The 19,894-nt window shown below is 53.3% G+C and overlaps 2 protein-coding genes across 2 annotated transcripts in view; one reads left to right on the top strand and one right to left on the bottom strand.

Moving 5' to 3' along the window:
- Positions 1-566: 566 nt before the first annotated feature.
- On the bottom strand, positions 567-8,556 carry NTSR2 (neurotensin receptor 2). Its single transcript, XM_041756585.1, has 4 exons — positions 7,927-8,556; positions 3,727-3,976; positions 2,083-2,173; positions 567-1,101 (listed from the first exon to the last, which is right to left on the bottom strand). The coding sequence occupies exons 1-4, from the start codon at positions 8,554-8,556 to the stop codon at positions 933-935; spliced, it is 1,140 nt and encodes a 379-aa protein (XP_041612519.1). The 3' UTR covers positions 567-932.
- Positions 8,557-16,516: 7,960 nt separating this feature from the next.
- The window catches only part of LPIN1 (lipin 1), a 132,764-nt gene continuing 129,386 nt past the window's right edge, over positions 16,517-19,894 (top strand). Inside the window, exon 1 of the mRNA XM_041756413.1 lies at positions 16,517-16,662. Within this exon, the coding sequence (XP_041612347.1) occupies positions 16,585-16,662 (78 nt within the window). The 5' untranslated portion in view covers positions 16,517-16,584. The remainder of the gene's footprint in view (positions 16,663-19,894) is intronic.

The raw sequence follows: 19,894 nt of genomic DNA, 5'->3' as shown, positions 1-19,894 counted from the left end.
TTGGCCATCAGACCCTTGGGAAGCAGCTCGAGGCACTTGGTGAGCCTGGGCTGCTCGGTCCCAAGCCTGGGTTTTGATCCCTGCATTACTGAATAGTGGGAGAAGAACTTTCCTTAACTTCTCTTTGCTTTTGTTTTCCCACGTAGAAGATGGCAGTGGTAATGAGAGTATTCCTAGGATCCCAGAAATAAAGTCTTTGGCACCCTGCTGCATCCAGGTCGGCCGCACATCTGTCCTCCCGCAGGGAGCCCCAGATGCCTGGCGTCAGTCAGTCACACTGGCCAGAGGCCAGGAGAGGGGAGCGGGTGCCCCTGGGCCTCCCACAGCTCATGGGGCCCTTCTACTGGCTGCCACCTCCCTACTGGGCGAGACTGGAGAATGTTACTACTGCCCATGGGATGTGACAGTGCAGTACGCTTCTGGAGCACTGTCTTTTCTTATTTGTGGAAATTCTTAGGACATCTGAGCCCACACTGATGAGCATAAAACTACAGGAGAATGTAGTGGACTTCCAGGAGAGGGGAAAACAGCAATAATGAGAATAGTAACAACAATAACAAAAAAAATGCCAGCCAACATTTATTATTTATTATGCATTAGGCACTGTGCTAAGCACTTTAATCTTCGAACAACTCTAAGAGCTGTTCATCTCCATCACACAGATGGGAAGACTGAGGCTCAGCGTGTAAGCGACTCGCCTGCAGATGCACAGCTGGTAAGTGGCGGGGCCGGGGGTCCGGATGAGTGCATCTGACTGCAGAGCTTGAGTTACTTGTGATAAAATAGCTTGTCTGAATGCTAGTGACTGAGCGGCCAGTTGCTGTTTGCTTTCGTTCATTCTTCTGCTCCGTCCAGGTCGGCGTATCTAGGGGATGGGGCCCCAGAGCCCGCAGCTGGGGTCCATTCGGGTGAGGCTCCAGGGCTTCCAGGGGTCAAGGCGCCATGCGGTGGTGCTGTCGACACAGGGAGCCGAGGGCTTTCAGGAAGAGTTTTCTGAAGGAGGAGGACACGACGTTGTACAGGATGGGGGTCACTGCCGAACTGACGTAGAAAAGCGTGTTTGTCACCAGGTAGAAGTAGTGATAGAAATTGTAGAGTGTTCTGGAAGAGAAACCCAGGAGGCATGTAAGAGGACCTGTACCTCCTCACAGCATCCACCCCTCCTGGAGAATGCGTCTCTCCTCCAAAGGGCCAGGTGAGGAAGGCCTGTTCTCTGCTCCTGGGAAGCATGGTGTCAATTCGACAAATGGCTCCTCAACACCAGCTGCCCTTTTGGGGGAGTGGACTCCACCCAGCCTCTGAGTCCCTGTTCCCAGTCCCCCGCATGGTGCAAGGTGCACCTGCTGATTGACAGGCGCCATTGCCTAGCCACTGGGACCTGGGAACCTCGTGCTGCTGGGTGTGGTCCAGATATGTGGCGTCACTAAGAAGTGAAAGTCCTTCTGGGAAGCCATGCTCCTCGCCACACGGGTTCTCTGCAGTGGGAAGGGCTTTGCATATGCATTTGTAGGTAAGGGGTGTTTGCAGCTCTCAAGGATGAGGCATCTGTTGGCACAGCCATTTCCTTAGAGCCATTTCCATGGATCTCTTCTCTTGGATGTTTGCCTTCCACTTATGATCAGAGGCATAGCGATTGCCCAAAGGAAGACAGTAGATTCTCTCCTTTTTTCCAGTTATGTCCCAAAAGGCAAACATGGTCTGGTCTCAGTCAAGGGAGCCCTTGGTAGCTCATGGACTCACGGCTCTGAGGCTTCCTCCCCTCTCCTTGCAATAGCAAGGCCCTCCCCCTGCACCCCACCTGTGGACTGCTCTGTCCTGCGGTCAGGTTGCCCATATCCCTGATCACCACTGAGACCTCTCACTCACTTGGCCTTATCAGTTCAGTGAACTTGCTAGAAAATGCCCCATTCCCCACCCCCAGCTCAGAGAGTTTGAGGGCACAGACTGGGCAGGACCAGCTAGAATGGAGGCCAGAGTTCCAAAAGACCCAGCAACTGGGAATCCCTGTGGAGAGCATGGAAAGTCCCAGGCCCAGCCCAGTGGCCTTTCCCTATGCACTTGGGGTCCCTCTGCTGCACCTACCCGGTCCACCCGTCATCGGAAATGTAGCAGTACATGAGCCTGCGGACGTGGTACGGCATCCAGCAGATGACATACACAGCCACAATGGCTCCTGCAGAACAGGTAGGGAGGGACAGAGCAACAGCGAACATTCTCAGTTATGCCACCTCCAGAGATGAAGATGCCAAGTGGACAAAAGCATTTCCCTGGAACTTGTTCCCAGAGTCCAGGGGTAGGAAGGGGACTTTGAGGCTATCTGACACATTCCTATCTGGATTTGCCGACAAACCTGATGTGACCCTGATGTCTGGGTGAATATCCACTTTAACCACCACCCATACACTGACATGCTTCTAGAAACTTCTACAGTCTCCTCCTGACCACCAGAATATACTCTCAACTCAGGGCGAGATATTCCCACCTGATTGTCTAACTGCAGAGACAACTGAACTTACATGTGCTTCTGCCTCATAAAGCCTCTTCTGTTCCTTCTTCTGATTGATTGATTGATTGATTGATGGCCCACCATCCATCTAGCACTTAAGTCATAAGCCAGATAGTCTGTTGATTTTTCCATTATCCCCCAGATCCAATCTGTTAAAAAGCTCTTCTTTGGCATCTCTTGATTCCTTCCACCTTAGGGACTCATATCCCCCCTCCACTGGACTGTGACAGCAGTCTTCCAACAGGCCCCTTTGTCCCTAACCTTCTCCCCCTCCCTCCCTTCCTCTATGCCTGCCCTGACTGTCAAATCCATCTGTAGTCCCATGTGCCTCTGGATCAGGGCATTGATGTCAACTGGGAGCTTGGTGGAAATGCAGAGTCTTGGGCCCACCCAGAGCAACTGAATCAGAATCTCAGGGTTGGGGCCCAGCAGCCTCTCCACACTTTTCTCACGTACACAGAAGCTTGAGAAGCACAGCCCACACCCAAAGACTGTTGAAAAAAAAAACCTATCTCCAAAGCAAATCTCCCTGCATTCTTGGGCATTGACTCTCAGTGCTGTTGTCTATGGAAAGAAGTCCAGGCACCATCATGGGCTGCCTCTGTTCTTGTCACATCACATGACATGTAGCTCTTGCGTTGCTGTCCTATGTACAACACCGGGGCGTTGATGAGAGCAGACCCTGATCTCTTATTTAATCTTCCCAGACCTTAGCGAGCGCCTGCATTACTGCAGGTGTTTGGAGACACCTGTTTCCCTGTGCTTCCTAATGCTTCCCCTACAAGTTGACCCAGATACTTAGAAAAACCAACCAACAAGCAATGTTTTATCAGGGAAAGTGGGAAGTAGGTGGGGAACTGGGCTGGGGACTCAGCTGGTCTGAGTCCATCATTCCCAGGCCGCAGGTCCCCAACTACAGCTGCTTCTTGTATCCATCCATAGGCCAGACTCTGCAAAGTAACTGGGTATCCACTTATCTCATTTCTATATTACTCCCTGGAGCAGATGGGGCTTTCGTGTACAGAATTCCCATTCTGTCCTGTAATCATACCACCGAACCGTATGGAAGCCTATTGGTGATCATACAATTCCCATGGGGCATAGAGAGGTATGCCTGGAGAGAGATAGGAACTTGCTCAAGGTCACTTGGCCAGGGGTTAGGGGTGGCGGCCCTGGAGCCCCAACTCGTGTGCTCAGGACAGTGTTACTGAGTACTTAACTGAGAACCTGGATGCTGTGCTGGAGGCGGCGAAGCCGGCTGGAGTCCTTGTGTCTCACCAGGCTGGCCGGGCCCCCCAGGGGGAGCGTCCTCCTCTCCTCACTCATTAGTTCCATGTGGCTGGGGGCGGGGCTTCCCGGGGCAGAAGTGGACGGCACCTGGGAGCAGAGGGCCACCAGGTGGCTCACAGTGACCCCGTTCAGGAAGGCAGTTAATGCCAAGGGGAGCACGAAGGACACCAGCACATTCACCTGTAAAGGTAATTCCATGGCTTATGGTGGTGGCACCAAGGCTCTGTGATGCTGGGCATCAGGCTGGGCCCAGGGCCCAGGAATCTGCAGCAGCAGCAGGAGACGGGCAACAGCAGGGTTACCAGATAAGGCTGAGAAGCTTCTCAGAAAGATGGGAAGGAGCAATAAAGACAGGAGAGACGCAAGGATATTTGCTATTAGTTGAAGACATTCATGGCCTAGGTAATAGTGGGTTCTAGAAAGCAAATAGATAAAACAGAGGGCAGGAAATCAGTTTCTTAAAATAAGCCACATTGAAGAAGGTTTTTCCAAGAGTGAAGGATATAAGCTTCCAGAGTGAAAGACTGCCTGGGGGCCTAGAACCATGGATGAAAATAAGCCCACATCAAGGCACGTTCTTAGGACTTTTAGCACACTGTGGATAAAGACAACCCTGAAAGCTTCCGGGGGATAAGAGAGGGTACATACGAAGGATGGGAACCAGAATGGCATTAGACTTCTTTAAGGCAATGGTGGAAGCTGGGAAATAATGGAGCGATGCTTTACAACTTGTGAGGAAAAGTGGTTTCCGTCTTAGAATTCTGTGTTCAGCCCTCTTACAGCGAATGTGAGGATAATCTGGAACATTTTCAGACATGCAAATTCTTACTCTTTTTGTTTAACCTTCTGTGGACCTTTTCTCAGGTCATAGGAGGTTACGAGAGCATGTGTTCCATCAAAATAAGGTTGTATACCAATAAAGAGGTAGACCTGAGGTCCAAAAAATAGGGTATGTGGCCGAAGTGCATCAGTTAGATTGGAGCAGAAGAGGGGGCTCCAGGGGGAGCCTGGAGGATTCGATTGGCAGTTGACCGGATGGGTCTGGATATGCTGAAATAGTATTTATACTTGTAGTAGAGGAGTAAAACAGGCATGAGAAATAGATCACAGGAAACTAAGCAAATTGGAAAAAAAAAAGACCTTTGTTAATGGCAAGGAAGCAAAGGTGATATTGGAAAGGAAATATAATAAAAATATATGACGTGGTTCATCTGTGAAGAACGTTTAACATAGTCACAGTGTGTAAGTACTGAGTCCAGGACTAACCTTATTATTCCCTGACGGAATTACACTGGAGGAGTGGTGAGGAGTGTGCGTGGATGCGGGCCGAGGAGGGTAGGGATGAGAAAGTAAGAGACCAGAATGCTCCTCTCCAGTTAGAAGACACTGCATAACACGTAAAAACTGCGAAATCAAGCAGGCATGTTCTTTAGAAATATGTAGGCAAAGAGCAGCAAGTGGCAAGGGTGGGCAGACAGTAGCTGCCCCTCAACGAGAGAATATAAATCAGAGTGTGAAGGGGTGGCAAGGGGACAGCTGTCTTACGTTACAAGCCTTGTAACATAATTATTGATATTTTTTAACTTATGAAAAACAAGTTTATTACATAACACCTTGTGTTTTAAGTGTTTAATTTTTAAAATCCAACCTATTTGGGGTGCCTGGGCGGCTCAGTCAGTTGAGCATCTGACTTTTGGTTTCAGCTCAGGTCATGATCTTGGGGTCGTGGAATCGAGCCCTGTGTCGAGCTCGCACTAAGTGTGGAGTCCGCTTGAGATTCTTCCCCTTTTGTTCCTCCCCCTGCTCATGCTCTCTCTCCCTCTCTCAAATAAATAAAATCTTAAAAAACAGATAAATTTCAAAGTGCATGTGTTACAGGGTTTTTCCTCATTGGTTTTGTGTGAGCATTTTTTTTAAAACGACATTTTAAGTTTTTATTTTTTAAAAAAATTATTTACTTGAGAGCAAGAGAGGGAGCAGGGGAAGAGGCAGAAGGAGAGATAGAGAATCCTCAAGCAGACTCTATGCTGAGTGTAGAGCCTGACCCAGGGCTCGATCCCAAGACCCCAGGATCATGACCTGAGCCAAAATCAAGAGTCTGATGCTTAATCAAGTGAGCCATCCGGGCACCCCTGAACTGCACATTTTAATAGCACTTTAAAATCAGTACCAAATATCTGGGTTGGGTGCTGTATGTTTTTAAGGAGTTAACACTCATGCTTTGTTCTTAATCCATGCTCACAAATCAGCAGCACCAAGAGAAAAAAAAAAAAAAAAACTAAGTGACAGTCATTTTGGTTTGTTGCAGAACTAGGCAGGGCTTGATCAGCAACAACATACTTATTATCAAATTATAACTTTAATACCAGTCAAGACAGAAACCGAAGGTAAAAATATATCTATAAATTAGTAATTAATTAATCTTTGGGAACTTTGAAAATTTTCTGGAAAAATTACACAGTTTTTTGTACTTTGAAAAGCTATGAGCAATTCTTTTGTGGCCAAAAATTACCGATTAAGATGGACCCTGAGTGACAAGACACTAAAAAGGAAGGTGGACCAAAATAATCCTAATTTGAGTTTGGTTATTTTGCTGTGTTAACGTAGACTGTATGTCTCAAGTTAAAGTTTTTAATATGCTACTTGTCGAATAATGCTGTTATGCCGAAGGAATTCACTATGCATCATGTCAAAAGCTTGCCCCTGGCACATTTCGCAGTTTCTATTGCGTCGCTCAGTCTGTACCACACAAAATAAACTATGCAAGCAGCATATTCGCAGCACCGACCCTGCTTGGCACTCTCCCACCCCTTAGCCCAACTCCAAAATAGGTGCAGCCTGGAAGCTATCACCCTCGTCTGTGAAAACTGGTGGAACTTGGCTACCAGGCCTTCAGAGCATATGGTTGCTGGTTCATTGCCACGGCCACACCAGGGTGCAGCAGGGAGCTACACAGTCAGGCCTAAGGCTCTGACTATTCCGCTGCAACTCAGAAGCTAGGTGGGGGCTGCTGGGAGGTAGATGGGTGCTCTAGATACACTGCTCCGTGGCCGTGATGTGCTTGGGCCGGCATGGGAGGGCAATGTGTGGACTGGACGGCTGAGGTGTCAGGTCATGACTGGTCCACCTGATGTGGCAGGAGAAGCAGCTCCCACTGTTGTCAGCGGGGCCCCTCCTTCTGACTGCTGTTTGGATCCCCTGCATGCCCAGCTTCTTTAGTATCATTACTATTCTCCCTGCTGGTGTGTTTCTGCTTTTGTTTTTGTCTTCGATATCACTGGGTCCAGATTTGGCTAAGGAATTTGACAACCTGCAAACGTGCCTGATACAGGAGGTGGATTTTTATAAATTAGGGAGCCTACCTTGTTGCTTCTGAGTAATTCTCTATAGTGACCAGAGCAAGCAACTTCTGAAGCTGCGTGGAACGTTTTCCAGCCAGGCTTAATAACTTTCTACTTTCCCAAATTCTTAAGGCTACAATTCATGTGTGTATTTCTTCTGAGATCCCTTAATATTGAATATCCAGGCCTCTCTTTTATAGCTCCACAAAATCCCATTCAACTGGATAGTCTGCTGTTTTGTGAGGCTGTCTTGATGATAAAAGTAGAAGGCTGGAGTGGGCTATGAAATCTATATTTTTACAGCCCCACCCCTGTAATTCTTACACCCAGTAATATGCAGTCACCGCTCTTGCAACCACTGGTGAGAAAGCGGACTTTCACAATTAGTTTTTTTTTTGTTTCTTGTTTTGTTTTTTTTAAAAAGGTTTTATTTGTTTATTCATGAGAGACACAGAGATGGGCAGAGGGAGAAGCAGGCTCCCTGCAGGGACCCCGAAGTGGGTGGGACTCCATCCCAGGACTCCGGGATCACGACCTGAGCCAAAGGCAGATGCTCAACCACTGAGCCACCCAGGTGTCCCCACAATTAGCTTTGAATTCAAATCTGGGTTTCTCTTAACGCCTCCTCTTTGCCAGGCCTCTCTCTCCCCAAGTCCTCTGTACAATGGAGGCAGGGGAGACCCGCTTGTCGGCATGGGGCGTGGGGAGGGTGTGTGTGGGGGGAGCGGCATCAGAAGTGAAAACGCAGGCCCCTTAGCCTCCCCCCCTCCTCTCCCTCCCTGCCCTTACCTGAATGAAGACCTGGAGCGTGGCGCGGCTCACCAGCACGGTGCACACGCGCGAGGCGGGCTCCGGCTCCCCGCCAGCCGTCTCCAGCTCGTGCTTCTGCCCCATGATGATTGCCATGGGCAGGGCGAGGCCGAGCGAGGCGGCCCAGACGAGCGACAGCAGGCGGCGGGTGCGGCGCGGCGACAGCAGGCGGCGGGCGCGCAGCGGCTGGCACACGGCCAGGCAGCGCTCTGCGCTCAGGCTGGCCACGCTGAGCACCGTGGTGTAGGCGCACAGCTCGCGCACGAAGTGGTAGGCGCGGCAGCCCAGGTCTCCGAACACCCAGGGGTGGCGGCACCACACGAAGTCGTAGAGCTCCACGGGCACGCAGACCAGCAGCAGCAGCAGCGCGGAGAGCGCCAGGCTGAGCACGTGGTAGCGCAGGCGGCCCGGGGGCCCGGCGCGCCCTTTCAGCACCACGCGCACGGACAGCGCATTGCCCGCGGAGCCCAGCGCCAGGATGAGCGCGTACAGCGCCGTGAACAGCACCTTGGCCCAGGGGCGCGGGTCCCCGCGCAGCCGCGCGTCCAGGCTGAGCGCGGGGCCGGGGCCGGCGCTGGGCCCCGGGGGCCGCGGGCTGCTGCTCTCCATCCCGCGCCCGCGCCCGCGCCCGCCCGGCGCTCCCTCCCTCTCTCGCTGCGCCGCCAGACTGGGCGGGCTGCCCGGGGAGGAGGGGAGGAGGGCGAGCGCCTCCTCCTCTCCGCGAAGCTCGGGATGGGAGGAGGACCCGCCCTCCCCCGAAGGGGGCCCCTGAGCAGCCGCGCCTGGCCTGGCGAGCCGGGACCGGGGACCGAGGCCTGTCCGCTCGCTCGCTGCCTTCGCATTTCTCCGTTGGGTTCAACCCAGGGAAGCGGGTGCTGGGTGCAAGGGGATCCCCAAGGGCTGGGCCTCCCTTACCAGCCGTGTGAGCCGGCGCAAGTGTTTTGACCTCTCTACCCCTTTCTGCATTAAAAAAAAATATATATATATATTATCTACCTTACAGAATGTCCGTGAAGATTGAATGAGCCAAACTGTGAGAAAGCGCCAGACCTGAAGTGTAAGTAGGCATCCTGCGGGCACCGAGCGCCGGGCCTGCCTGGGCTGTGCGGCTGTGCGGGTCATTCCAGAGACAGCTGGTCAAGGACTTGCCAAAACTTTGGCACTTTGCAGCTGTTACTCTTCTTGCTAAATGGCTGTTTGAGCACCACACTGACATCCTCCAGGGATTCTTTTGTCACTGATAGATGTGTCCTCAGGGCATCGGGCTTTCCCAGGCTTTTAGGATGTCATTCCCATGGAGCAGGGTGAGCAAGGGGGAAAAAAAGTGTGTTAATATGTTTTAAAACCTTTCATTAGTCCCTTTCTTTAGCCTTTGTCAATGCCAGAACTTTAGAGATAAAAAGTATCTCACACTTAGAACCCCTGATACTTAACTGGAGCCAAACCGAGGTTTCCTCTGATTTTTTTTTTTTTTTTTTTTTGTCTTTGGCAAAGTTGCTGTGCTCCAGTGATAGTGTGATCTTCCGTCCAGATATGCAATCATACAGTCACATTGTGGGCTAAGATTTCAACAGATGGATTTTGGGGGGACATAATACAGTCCACAACAAAGATTCCATACGTATGAATGGTAGACCAGTTTTCTTTGAAGCCAGAAAACCTGTATTAATAGATTTTTAACTCTTCACTGGGTTTCTTGTAGCTCAATAAGTCCTGTAGGATCCAGAAAAAGGCAAGTTCCTGCTTGCCTTTGGAAGTACTCAGTCTCCCAAGGTCTAGGCTGGAACGGTGGAGAGGACACAGGGCTTGGGATCAGGAGAGGTGGATAATGCATCTCAGCTCTGCTAGTCACTGGCTGTGTATCTCAGGCGAGCGATCAGTCTCTTACTCCTTTGTGTTAGGGCGCTGAGCAGGTAGGAGTCATCAGGACTGGAGGCTCCCTGCCCCCTGCCCTGCTGTCACTACAAGAGTTAATCTTTTAACTCCTACAGGGTAGGGAAGCTTAAAGACAAAGGGAAGAGTTCCCAGTTTTTCACTTGTGGCTCTGGTGGGAGTGTCTTTCCCAGGAAGGAGTGTCAAAGATGTGGAGGTATTGTTGCCTTTTTAGGACAGCTCTAGGTTTAGCATCCTCTGTCACACAGAAAGAGAACTTCCTCTGTGTCTTCTGTGGATGAGCCTCTCCAGCCAGGTCAGAGGCAGACTGCAAAGTGCAGTTACTGTGGAAGTAGAGGGAGAATCAGCACCGTTGACCCACCCCGTGGGTTCCCCCTGTGGCCGTGTCAGAGGGCTCACAATTCCTATCTTCACTCAGGGGACCACAGCAGAGTGGCCGATGTGCCCTCTGTTTGAAGCTCTCATTGGTGGTCCTCCTAACCTGAAACTCTTCTCAGAGAGTGTATCCATGTGTGGATGCTCTGGGCCTAGAGCTTGCTTCCTCCATACCCATGTGAACCCTGACTTTGAATAAAAACGAAACATCACTTGTGTTAAGACTAATTTCAGTCTGTATTGGAAAACTCTGATCCCTGAAGTCCTCCACTGTGTACATTGGAATCAAAATCTTGGCTCTCCTGTTTAACCACAGACCAGGCTAAATTATTCCACCTCTAATTATGCAGCATATAATTCAGGGACACGCAGTGCTAAGGGGATCCACCAGGCGTGAGCATCTGTAGACAGGCAGTGGTTCTGAGTCCAGCACAGAGATGGAGAGATGCTGTTTGGGGCTGTGTGGTCAATCATGTAAGGTAGTAAGGAGGCTTCCTGGCCAGGCCAGGGGGTCTCTGAGGCCAAGACCCTTTGCTTGCTTTGTGTGCCTGGGCATCGGACCTTCTTGCTGTTTACATGCAAGATACAGTCCAAAGGGCTTCAGCTGCGGACTGCTCTGTGTCCCCCTTCCCTCAGTTCATATGCTGAAGCCTATGCCCTAGTGTGACTGTATTCAGAATAAGGAAGTAATTAGGGTTAAATGAGAGAGGTCAGAAGGGTGGGGCCCTGATCCCACAGGATTAGTGTCCTTACTGTCGGAGGTCCAGAGAGCCCGCTCTCTCTCTCCCATCTGAGGACACGGTGGGGAGGAAACTGTCTGCCAGCCAGGAAGAGAGTTCTCAGCAGGAGCCAGACCAGCTGACACCTTAATCTTGGACTTCCAGCCTCCAGAACTATGAGAAACCAAATCTCTTTGGTTTGAGGCTCCCAGTTTGTGGTACTTTGTTGCACTAATACAGCTTCCAATCCCTATGCAGCTCTTGATCCTGATGCCAACCGATGACCTGGAGAGATTATTTGCTACTTGAACCCTAAGAAAAAGAGTTAATTCCTGTTTCCCTCACTCCAGGATTGAGTCATGGTAGGATTTTCTGACTTAGAGAAACAGAGTTTACCTTCACGGCAATGAGTGTGTGTGTGTGTGTGTGTGTGTGTGTGAGAGAGAGAGAGAGAGAGAGAGAGAGAGAGAGAGAGAGAGAGAGGCATGTGCATGCACACACACACACACACACACATGCACACACACACACACACATCTTCCCTTTATTATGCCTTTCCATATCTCATCTTCATCCTTCCCCACTCTGCCCTGAGTTCTCTGGCTTCTGCATGGGTTCAGCCCATGGTGGACAATGAGAAAGTGGGAGGAGAGGGTTCAAGGTATTGTTCTTTTCGCTTCCTCCCCACTGGATTACCATGGACTGGCCCACACCCTTGGCACCCTCAACCAGAGGTCCTGCAGTGGGGAGGGGGGTCTCCTCTGGCTACTTCATTTACCACTCTTTGATGTCTGCTGTAATACGTGGCAGCAGACTGAGTGGCTTCAGATGATGCAAATTAATTACCTTACAGTTCAGTAGAACAGAAGTACAGGTCTGGTGGGGCTGACATCAAGGTGTTGGCAGGGTGTGTTCCTTCTGGAAGCCCTAGTGGAGAACCTATGTCCTTGCCTTCTGGTTTCTGCAGGCTGCCAGCATCATTGACTTGCAGTCTCCTCCTTCTCAAAGTCAGCAGTGTGGTGCCAAATTGCTCCCATGCTGCCATTTCTGCTTCTCTCCTGCCTCCCCACTCTTCTTTTAAAGATCCCGTGATTATATCAGGCCCACCTGTTGCACACAGCAAGGACAGAGACTGCGGTGACAGGCATTGATGACAGGTGTGCTCCAAGCTCTACAGGGGCAAAGCAGAGGAGGGTCTGGGGTGATTATTCAGGTTACTTTTTGGAGATAATCCAGAGCGGTCTCCCCATTTTAAGCCCAGCCAACCAGCAACCCTAATTCCACTGCTGCTTTAATTTCCCTTTGCTGTGTAACGGGACCTCCAGGATGTGACATAGACACAGGTTCTGGAGATTAGGATGTAGACACCTTTGGAGGCTGATGCCCTGCGTCTGACACCTGGGCTCAGGCCGCTGCCCACTGTTCTTTCCCCCAGGCCAGGCTGACCTTGGCCCCTCCTCTGACTGGTGCTGGTCTTGTCACTGCTCCCTGACGGTCTTCCTCAACTCTGCCCATATCCTGTCAACAGTCTCTTTAATAGGCTTCCTTAAGGACTCATCTGGAGTGTCCTGTCTGTTTTCTACCGGGACCTTGACAGATCTAGTGTATGTACATGACATGTACTCTTATCCAAAATACCCACAGAACTCTTCATGCTCAACTGTAAGAAAACCGACAACTCGATTAAAAAATGGGCCAAAGATCTTTGCGTGCACCTCAGCAAAGAAGACACACAGGTGGCCAATAAACATGAAAAGATACTCCACATCATAAGGCATCATAGAAATGAAAACAGCCATGAGGTACCACGGTGTAGCTATTAGGATGGTGAAGATGTGGACGTGCTGGCGGGGACGGGGAGCAGCAGGACCGCTCACTCACCGCTGGCGGGAATGCAGAACGGTGCAACCACTCTGGAGTTTGGCGATTTCTTACAAAACTAAACATACTCTTCTCATACAATCCAGAAATTGTGCTCCTTGGTCTTTATCTGAAAGAGTTGGAAGCTGATGCCATGCACAAACCCTATGTGCGGACAGGGGCTTATAGCAGCTGTATTCATAATTGCCAAACCTTGGAAGCAACTCAGATATTCTTCTGTAGGTGAATGGATGAACCAGCTGTGGTCCATCCAGACAGTGGAATAGCGGTCATCACTAAAAAAAATGAACTATCAGGCCAGGAAAAGGCATGAAAGCTCATCGGGTGTAACAAATGTGCTAATCTGGTGCGAGGATGATGATCGTGGGGAAGGTGTGCATATGTGGGAACAGAGTATATGAGAACTCCCTGTACTTTCAGATCCGCTTTGTAGATCAACCTAAACTACTCTAGAAAAATTAAGTTTATTATTATTATTATTGAAAATTATTATTGAAAATATTGAAAATTAAGTTTATTATTATTATTATTATTGAAAAAAAAACCCACCTGATGTGTTTTTTCCCCCATGCTGTGTCCTTGCTCCTGTGTGAAGGACTATTGGAGCCAAAGAGGAGTAAGGCCTGTCCAGAGGGGTCCCCACAGTAATTGGGATGATGCGACCTGGACTCCCAGGTAGGTCACCTCCCCTGGCCCACTCTACATGTTGGATGAGGAGGACTCTCTCCATTTCTTCCTGGCCAGGTGAGTCTCCCTGAGCCTGTTTCCTCTTTTGGGAAAAAGCAAACCTTGATCATTAGAGATGGCATGTCTAAGAAAACACCAAGCTCGTGGAAGGGGTTCAGAAATGTCCGTTTCACTCCCATCCTTTTCCTCACACGTTAAAGGATGGGAGACTCATTATGCGGTGGACAGATCCGGGCAGGCTCCATGGAGGAAGGAGGTCTGACATGGGCCTAGAAGGCGGACAAATTTGAAAAGGAAGAGAGGAGGGGAGGGGCACTCCAGGAAGAGGTCAGAGCTTGAGCTAAGGGAGAATGGGAATGGGAAAATCCACAGTGTCCTTCAGGGGGTTAACAGGTGGCTCGCAGACCCTGGCCCAGCAGCGTTGGTGTTGGGGGTTGGGGGGACACACAGCCAGGGAGGTAGCTCAGGGGAAATTCAGTCTGGCCACGGCCCTTGGGGGCACTGATGGGGTCTCAGGAGCTGTAGTGCAGGAAACGACGGAGAGTCAGCAGCTGCCTGAAACCCCAGTAAACACCGGCTCATTCTCTTCATCTGTAAGATGGACCTATTAATGCCGACTTCCAAGTTATTGTGAGAATTAATAGTTGCTACTTCTCGTTGAGAGTCTGACCCACGCTAGGTAGGCATCGTGTCCAGGGCTCTCCGCACATGGCCTCAAGTGTCCCCACAACAACCCAATGAAGGAGAGACTCTATTTTTACCCCTGTGTTTCCCAGATAAGGAAACAAAGGCTCTTAGAGGCCGAGGGAATTGTCCTGAGTCAGAACTGCTTCCACCTCCCTAAGGGCAGGGTCAGAGCCAGAGCCCAGGTCTGTGTGACTCAGATCGGGAGGTCTATGCGTCACACACGGCTTCTGGGAGCCCTGTCAGCGCTCACGTCCCCGCTCCTGGGCGTACCAGCCAAACCGGCGCTGGCTCTCGGCAGCCTGACGTCGAGCAAGACACGCGTCGCTGGATCCGCGGCGGCCAACACGCGCTGCCAACAGCTGGGACGTGAGACGGCCTGGGCGTGGAGCTCCGAGGATCCCGCCCTGGCTCGTGCCTCCCCGAGTGGCCACGGGGCTGCGTCCTCCCAGTCGGTGCAGTGACACCGGTCTGCGGTGTTCAGAGTGACTTCTGTCTATGCAGTGCTGTACCTCTATCGGGTTTCGGGCTGCACCCTAAACACCACCAGGTATAATTACAATTTTATCGCTCGTCGGTCATGAGGTTCTTAAAATATCTTGACAGGATGAATTAAAAATAGTAAGAGTGGTGGTGACCCAGCTCAGTAGAAGTGTTTTCAAGTGTCATTTTCTCTCTTATAGTTCACGATTTTAGGGGTGTTCGGACTCTGGGAGGTGGTGGTGGGGGCACCCAGCTCTGAGGCTGGGTGCATCTCCAGGCGAGCAGAGCCAGGGGCACCGGTGTGGCCAGGACCATGGTGACCTGGTTGCAGGGGACCTGGGATTGAGTCCCCCCCCCCCCCCCCGCTCCTCCCCAGATGTAGCACCTGGGGAAGCCACTGCCCCCAGACCTGTAAGGGAGGGGCACTTTCACCCCTTGCACTAGATGGGACGCAGTCTTCCTATGTTCTCGCTTCAGTGTCCCTACTAGCGCAGGGGAGCTCGGGCTCTGGGTCCGGGTCCTCTCTGGAGGGAAGGGGAAAGAGCCTCGAGGAGTGAAACCAGAGAAGGCTTGGCCAGGGAGGAACTGCAGAAGTGGAGCTGAAACGCGTCAGGAGATGGGTGGCCTTAGCGTCAGGGTCAGCCGTCACCGTCACCCGTTGCAGGGACACAAGAAGGAGCTGAGCCCCGAGTGGGGAGTCCTCTGGGGTAAGAGTTGACTCAGGGAGCCTGACTCGTCACTATTCTAAAGCCCCCCCTTTGCCCTGCTGTGCTCTCAGGGGGCCACCTGCCCCCTCTGGGTGGGATCTTGAAGTCCTTGTCAAAGCGGGTGGAAGCCCCCGCACCTGCTCCCGCAGAGTGCCCTCCGCCCCCAGGCTTGCCCAGGAACTGCCTCCGTTGTGTGCCTGCCCTCCCACCTCCCACCCTGCTGCAGGTCCCTCGAAATCCCTGAAACCCGGGGCTCACGCCAGCCCAGCCCATCACCACAAATCCGGGGCTCCTGTAGGATTAAAAGTACATTGTGTCCAGCACCGTATGTGAAGTCAGCCTGGCCCTGCTCGGCCACTTCCTGCTTTGTGACCCAAGGGCATCCTTCATCCTATTCTGTGTCTGAAACCCTGTAGGGTGGCTGCGTACAAGTTATACCAGGATGCGGTTGGTGTACTTAGCTTCGTGGGGGGCCGGGGGGGGGAGGGCAGGATTTGAAATGGGCGAGCTGTCGCGGTACCTGCTGCTGCTGCGTGGGATAGACGGGACCACGGTGGCCTCGAGGGGGAGGTTCGGGGAACCCAGCCTTCTTGACTCCCCACGCAACTCAGAGGGACAGGGCTGGAGGAACAGAGAGGATCCCCTGGGGGGGGGTTGGGCACCGGTGGTGGAGGGGAATGTGAAGAGGCCCCTCCTGCACCCCAGCACGGGTGCTGGTCCCGTGCTGGACCTGGCAGGTCCCAGGGTCCCACAGGCAGCACAGGGGTGGTCTCTTCCAATACCTGCTCCCGTCAGCCCCCCACCTCTGCCCTTTAGAGCTGTGCACCCTGGGGAAGTTAGTGTACCGGACGGGGTTGGGGGGGCAGGGAGAAGAGGGTGCAGGTGGCCGCCAGCAGGGGTCATGGCTCCCACCCCTCTTCCACCGGTGCTGGAATCCCTGCAGCCTTCAGGAAAGGAGGGGTGTCTCCGGTTGTTTGCTAGCCAGTCCCCAGGTGGGAAAGGATTTGCAATTCAACACTCTGCTCTTTTCCTGAGCCTTGTGACTTGGCCGGGCTCCTGGCTGTAAAGGGAAGCTGCTTGCGCTGGGCTCTGTCCCCTGCCCCCCTCCCATCCCCAGCCTCCCAGCTCCGGACAGAAATCAGCCGCGTTGGGACACTGCTCTCCCGAGCTGGGCGAGAGGACACAGCCGGCATCCCGCGGGCCGGGCCATGGAGGAGCAGGACCGTGGGGGGTCCACCTGGGAGGCCCCGCAGGGCAAGAGCCGCCCGGATTCGCCTTGGTCGTGGGTAAGGGCCCCGGGCTTGGCCATCTGCGCGCTGCGCCCCCCGCTGGGAGCCCTGCTTGGGCCGCGCCCGGGGACGTGGTGCCCAGAGGCGCTCACTTGGGATTGGGACATTCACATTTCTCCAAGAGGTGGGACCCGCTGCTCCCCAGGGGCTCCGGTGACGTGGAGACTGCGTTTATTGAGGAGGTTTTAGAACTGACTCAAGAATTTAAAAGCTTTTTTTCTGTGCCTTGGATGGAAAATGAACAGTGATTGCTTCCATCCTCGGGACAGGGACGCAGGGTGTCTTGAGGGCATCCTGCTCACCAGCCAGAGGGCTGGGAACGCGTGTTCTCTACCCTGCTGTGTGCGGGGGAGGAGGACAGGCCCCAGCGTTGAAGGGACCTGCCCAGCGCCGTCATTTAACCACAGTGTCCCAGAGGGTGTGATGTGCGTGCTGTGGGCCTCGTGGGCTCCAAAGCCAGGGGTGGGACCGTCCTGCCCTTTCCGAGCTCCCCCGAGATGCCAGGGCTTCGGTTCAAAAGTAGTTCCCTTCAGCTGAAGCCCCAAAGCAGGAGTAGAGGGCGCTCAGGTAACCCCCAAGCAGAAGCGGGCACTGGGGCTGTGGCTTCGGTTAGAATTCCTGACTCGCTGTTTCTCCCAGAGGCCGGGGCAGGGGGCCGAGGGTGGGTATTTGGCTGCAGTGAGGATAGTGTGGGAAACCCCACCCCAAATGGTATCGGGGACGCTCATGATGCTCTGCTTCTTGTCAGCTGCACGAGGCTGGGTTGTGCTGGAAGTTTCCATGTGCCTCAGAAGCAGAGAGCGCTGGGGCTTTCTGGCTCCTGGGGAAATAGAGTGAGGGTGAGGCGAGCATGAGGCTGCTGGTTCCCCGCAGCACCTGCCACCTGTCACTTGGGTCATGTGCATCCTCAGGGTGGTTCCTTCCCCTGCAGGGGCAACAGGCCCTGCTGGGACCTTACTGTTGGTCATCAGGCTGAAATGCTGTGGGGGTCCTAAGCCAAGAAAGGGGGCCTGGGTTCTGTTCCCACCTCGGCCACCATTTGCAGCTGGCCCCTTGGGCGAATATTTTCCATCCACGAGTGGACAGATGCTGGCCGAAGAGTTACCCAAGGTGGATCACTGACCCTCTCTCAAGAGGTGGGCTGAGGACAGGAATGGGGCCACCCCCAAGGAGTGCTGTGTAGACCAATGGCACCCACACTCTGATGAAATAGACTGGTTTCGTGAATAGTTGGGGATTAAGGTGGCCATGCCTTGTTTCCATTCCTGGAATGTCCCTCTTGCCCAGGGCAGCCCTGACTTCTGCGAGGGCAGCCCTGCTCCCCCATCGTGGTCTCCCACATCCACCACGGGACCCCTTGTCTCCTGCCGTGCTGGGTCGCAGGTCTTACTACTGAGGGCATCTCTGTTTGCACGGCCCACATAGACACTGTCATTCCCATTTGACAGTCAAGGAAACAGGCCCTGAGGTTGGGACTTGCCCACAGTAGCTCTGGGCCGGGGGGGTGGGGGGGTGGGGGTGGGAGAGGTGGGGACAGGAAGCCAGTTCCCTGGGGGCCAGCACAGGCCATGTTCTCTCATCCTGGGCCCCGTATAGGCGCCGTGGTCTGAGGACGCTCTGACAGTTCTTGTTCTCTGCTTATTTGTTTCAGTTATTAGCTGTTTTTCCTGATTATAAAAGCGTGTTCATCACAGGCGATCCAGAATATACCGCAAGGTGAAACTAGGGCAGCAAAATGCCGATCATGCACGGCTCGCGGAGCCTGAGAACTTTGTAAACAGAGGTCATGCTTCATTTCCCTAAAAGGCTCATTCTAGTTAAGCCGCAGAAAGGATCTCAGATCCACCTCTTGGGGATCCCTGGGTGGCCCAGTGGTTGAGCCCCTGCCTTTGGCTCAGGGCGTGATCCTGGAGTCCCGGGATCGAGTTCCACGTCGGGCTCCCTGCGTGGAGCCTGCTTCTCCCTCGGCCTGTGTCTCTGCCTCTCTCTCTCCTCTGTGTTTTTCATGAGTACATAAATAAAAAATCTTTAAAAAAAAAAAAGAAAGAAATCAAATCCACCTCTTTCCCTTTTTATTCCGTAACTTCTTTAGCCCTGAGTGCTTGATTTGAAAACCCCAAACTGTGCAGGGGCTACTGTGTGCCTTTCTGCCCGGGGGAGGAGCTGGGGAGGCCTCCCTGGCCACACAGAGTGATGAGCTGGGGGCGGGGGGTGCAGGGTGTCCGTCCCCAGGCTCAGGGTCTGCGCGGCTCCTGCCTCGTCTGGAAGAAACTGACCTGCGGGGCCCGACTCTCGGCTTCAGCAAAGCCGACCTGGAAGGCAAAGCGGGAAGTTGAGGCAGGCACCCAGGTGGGTTGACTGCTGTGCGAGAAGGCTGAGGAGGAGGCTCGGTCTGCAGCGCTGGCCTAGCGGGACGGAGCCCAGGCAGGCTGGCTGCTTCGGGGAAGGAAGGGAAAGTGGCCCAAGCTGTCGTGGGGTGCTTTCGCCCCCGGGGCTGGGGAAGGGCAGCTGACGGAGCTGCGAGCCCTCGGAGGCACCTGTTGACCTGGCACCGTCTACCTGTGGCATGGGCCGCAAGCACTCCAGGGGACTGTGGGCTTGACCTCTGGGCCCTGTGGGGGCCCCGGGGGAGGGGCTCTGCCCGGGCTCTACCCCCCCGGGGGGGGTCAAGGCAGACTGCGAGTGGGTGGGCCTGCACCCCGCCAGCTGCCAAGTTCACGGGTGCACACATCAGGAGGATTTCCAACCAGCAGGGCCAGGCTGAAGCTGGCATTGGAGCCGAGCCTTGGAGGAGAGGAGGGTAGGGTTTCAATAAACAGAGCATGGGGTGGGGGGGGAGCCTTGTAGACTGAGGGCTCAGCATGAAAGAAGGCTGGGCTTGGAGAGGACAGGGCGTTCTCCTCAAGCTAAGCTGGCAGGTTTGGTTTTTTTTTTTCCTCAGGCCATTTGGGAATTTATTACTCCTTTAGCAAGGGCGTGCACGGTGCTCTTCAGCTTGGTCAGGCACCCAGGCTGTGGAAGCAGGCAAGCGGTGGCCAAGGATGTGGGACCCGATGTGGGCTGGTGGCGGGGGTGGGGTGGGGTGTACAGGAGCCACGGGGCCTGCGCTCAGGCCTCAGTCCTGCCGCTTACAGTTTTGATCTCCTGGAGCCTTACTTTTCTCATCCGTATAATGGGCCTATGATACGTAATCATGTAATACTCGCAGGTACTGGGTAAAGGGGGCCCT

The sequence above is a fragment of the Vulpes lagopus genome, chromosome 5 (assembly GCF_018345385.1).
Source record: "Vulpes lagopus strain Blue_001 chromosome 5, ASM1834538v1, whole genome shotgun sequence".
Taxonomy (NCBI): Eukaryota; Metazoa; Chordata; class Mammalia; order Carnivora; family Canidae; genus Vulpes; species Vulpes lagopus.
The sequence above is the reverse complement of the archived record's forward strand: the minus strand, read 5'-3'. Positions and strand labels throughout refer to the sequence as shown.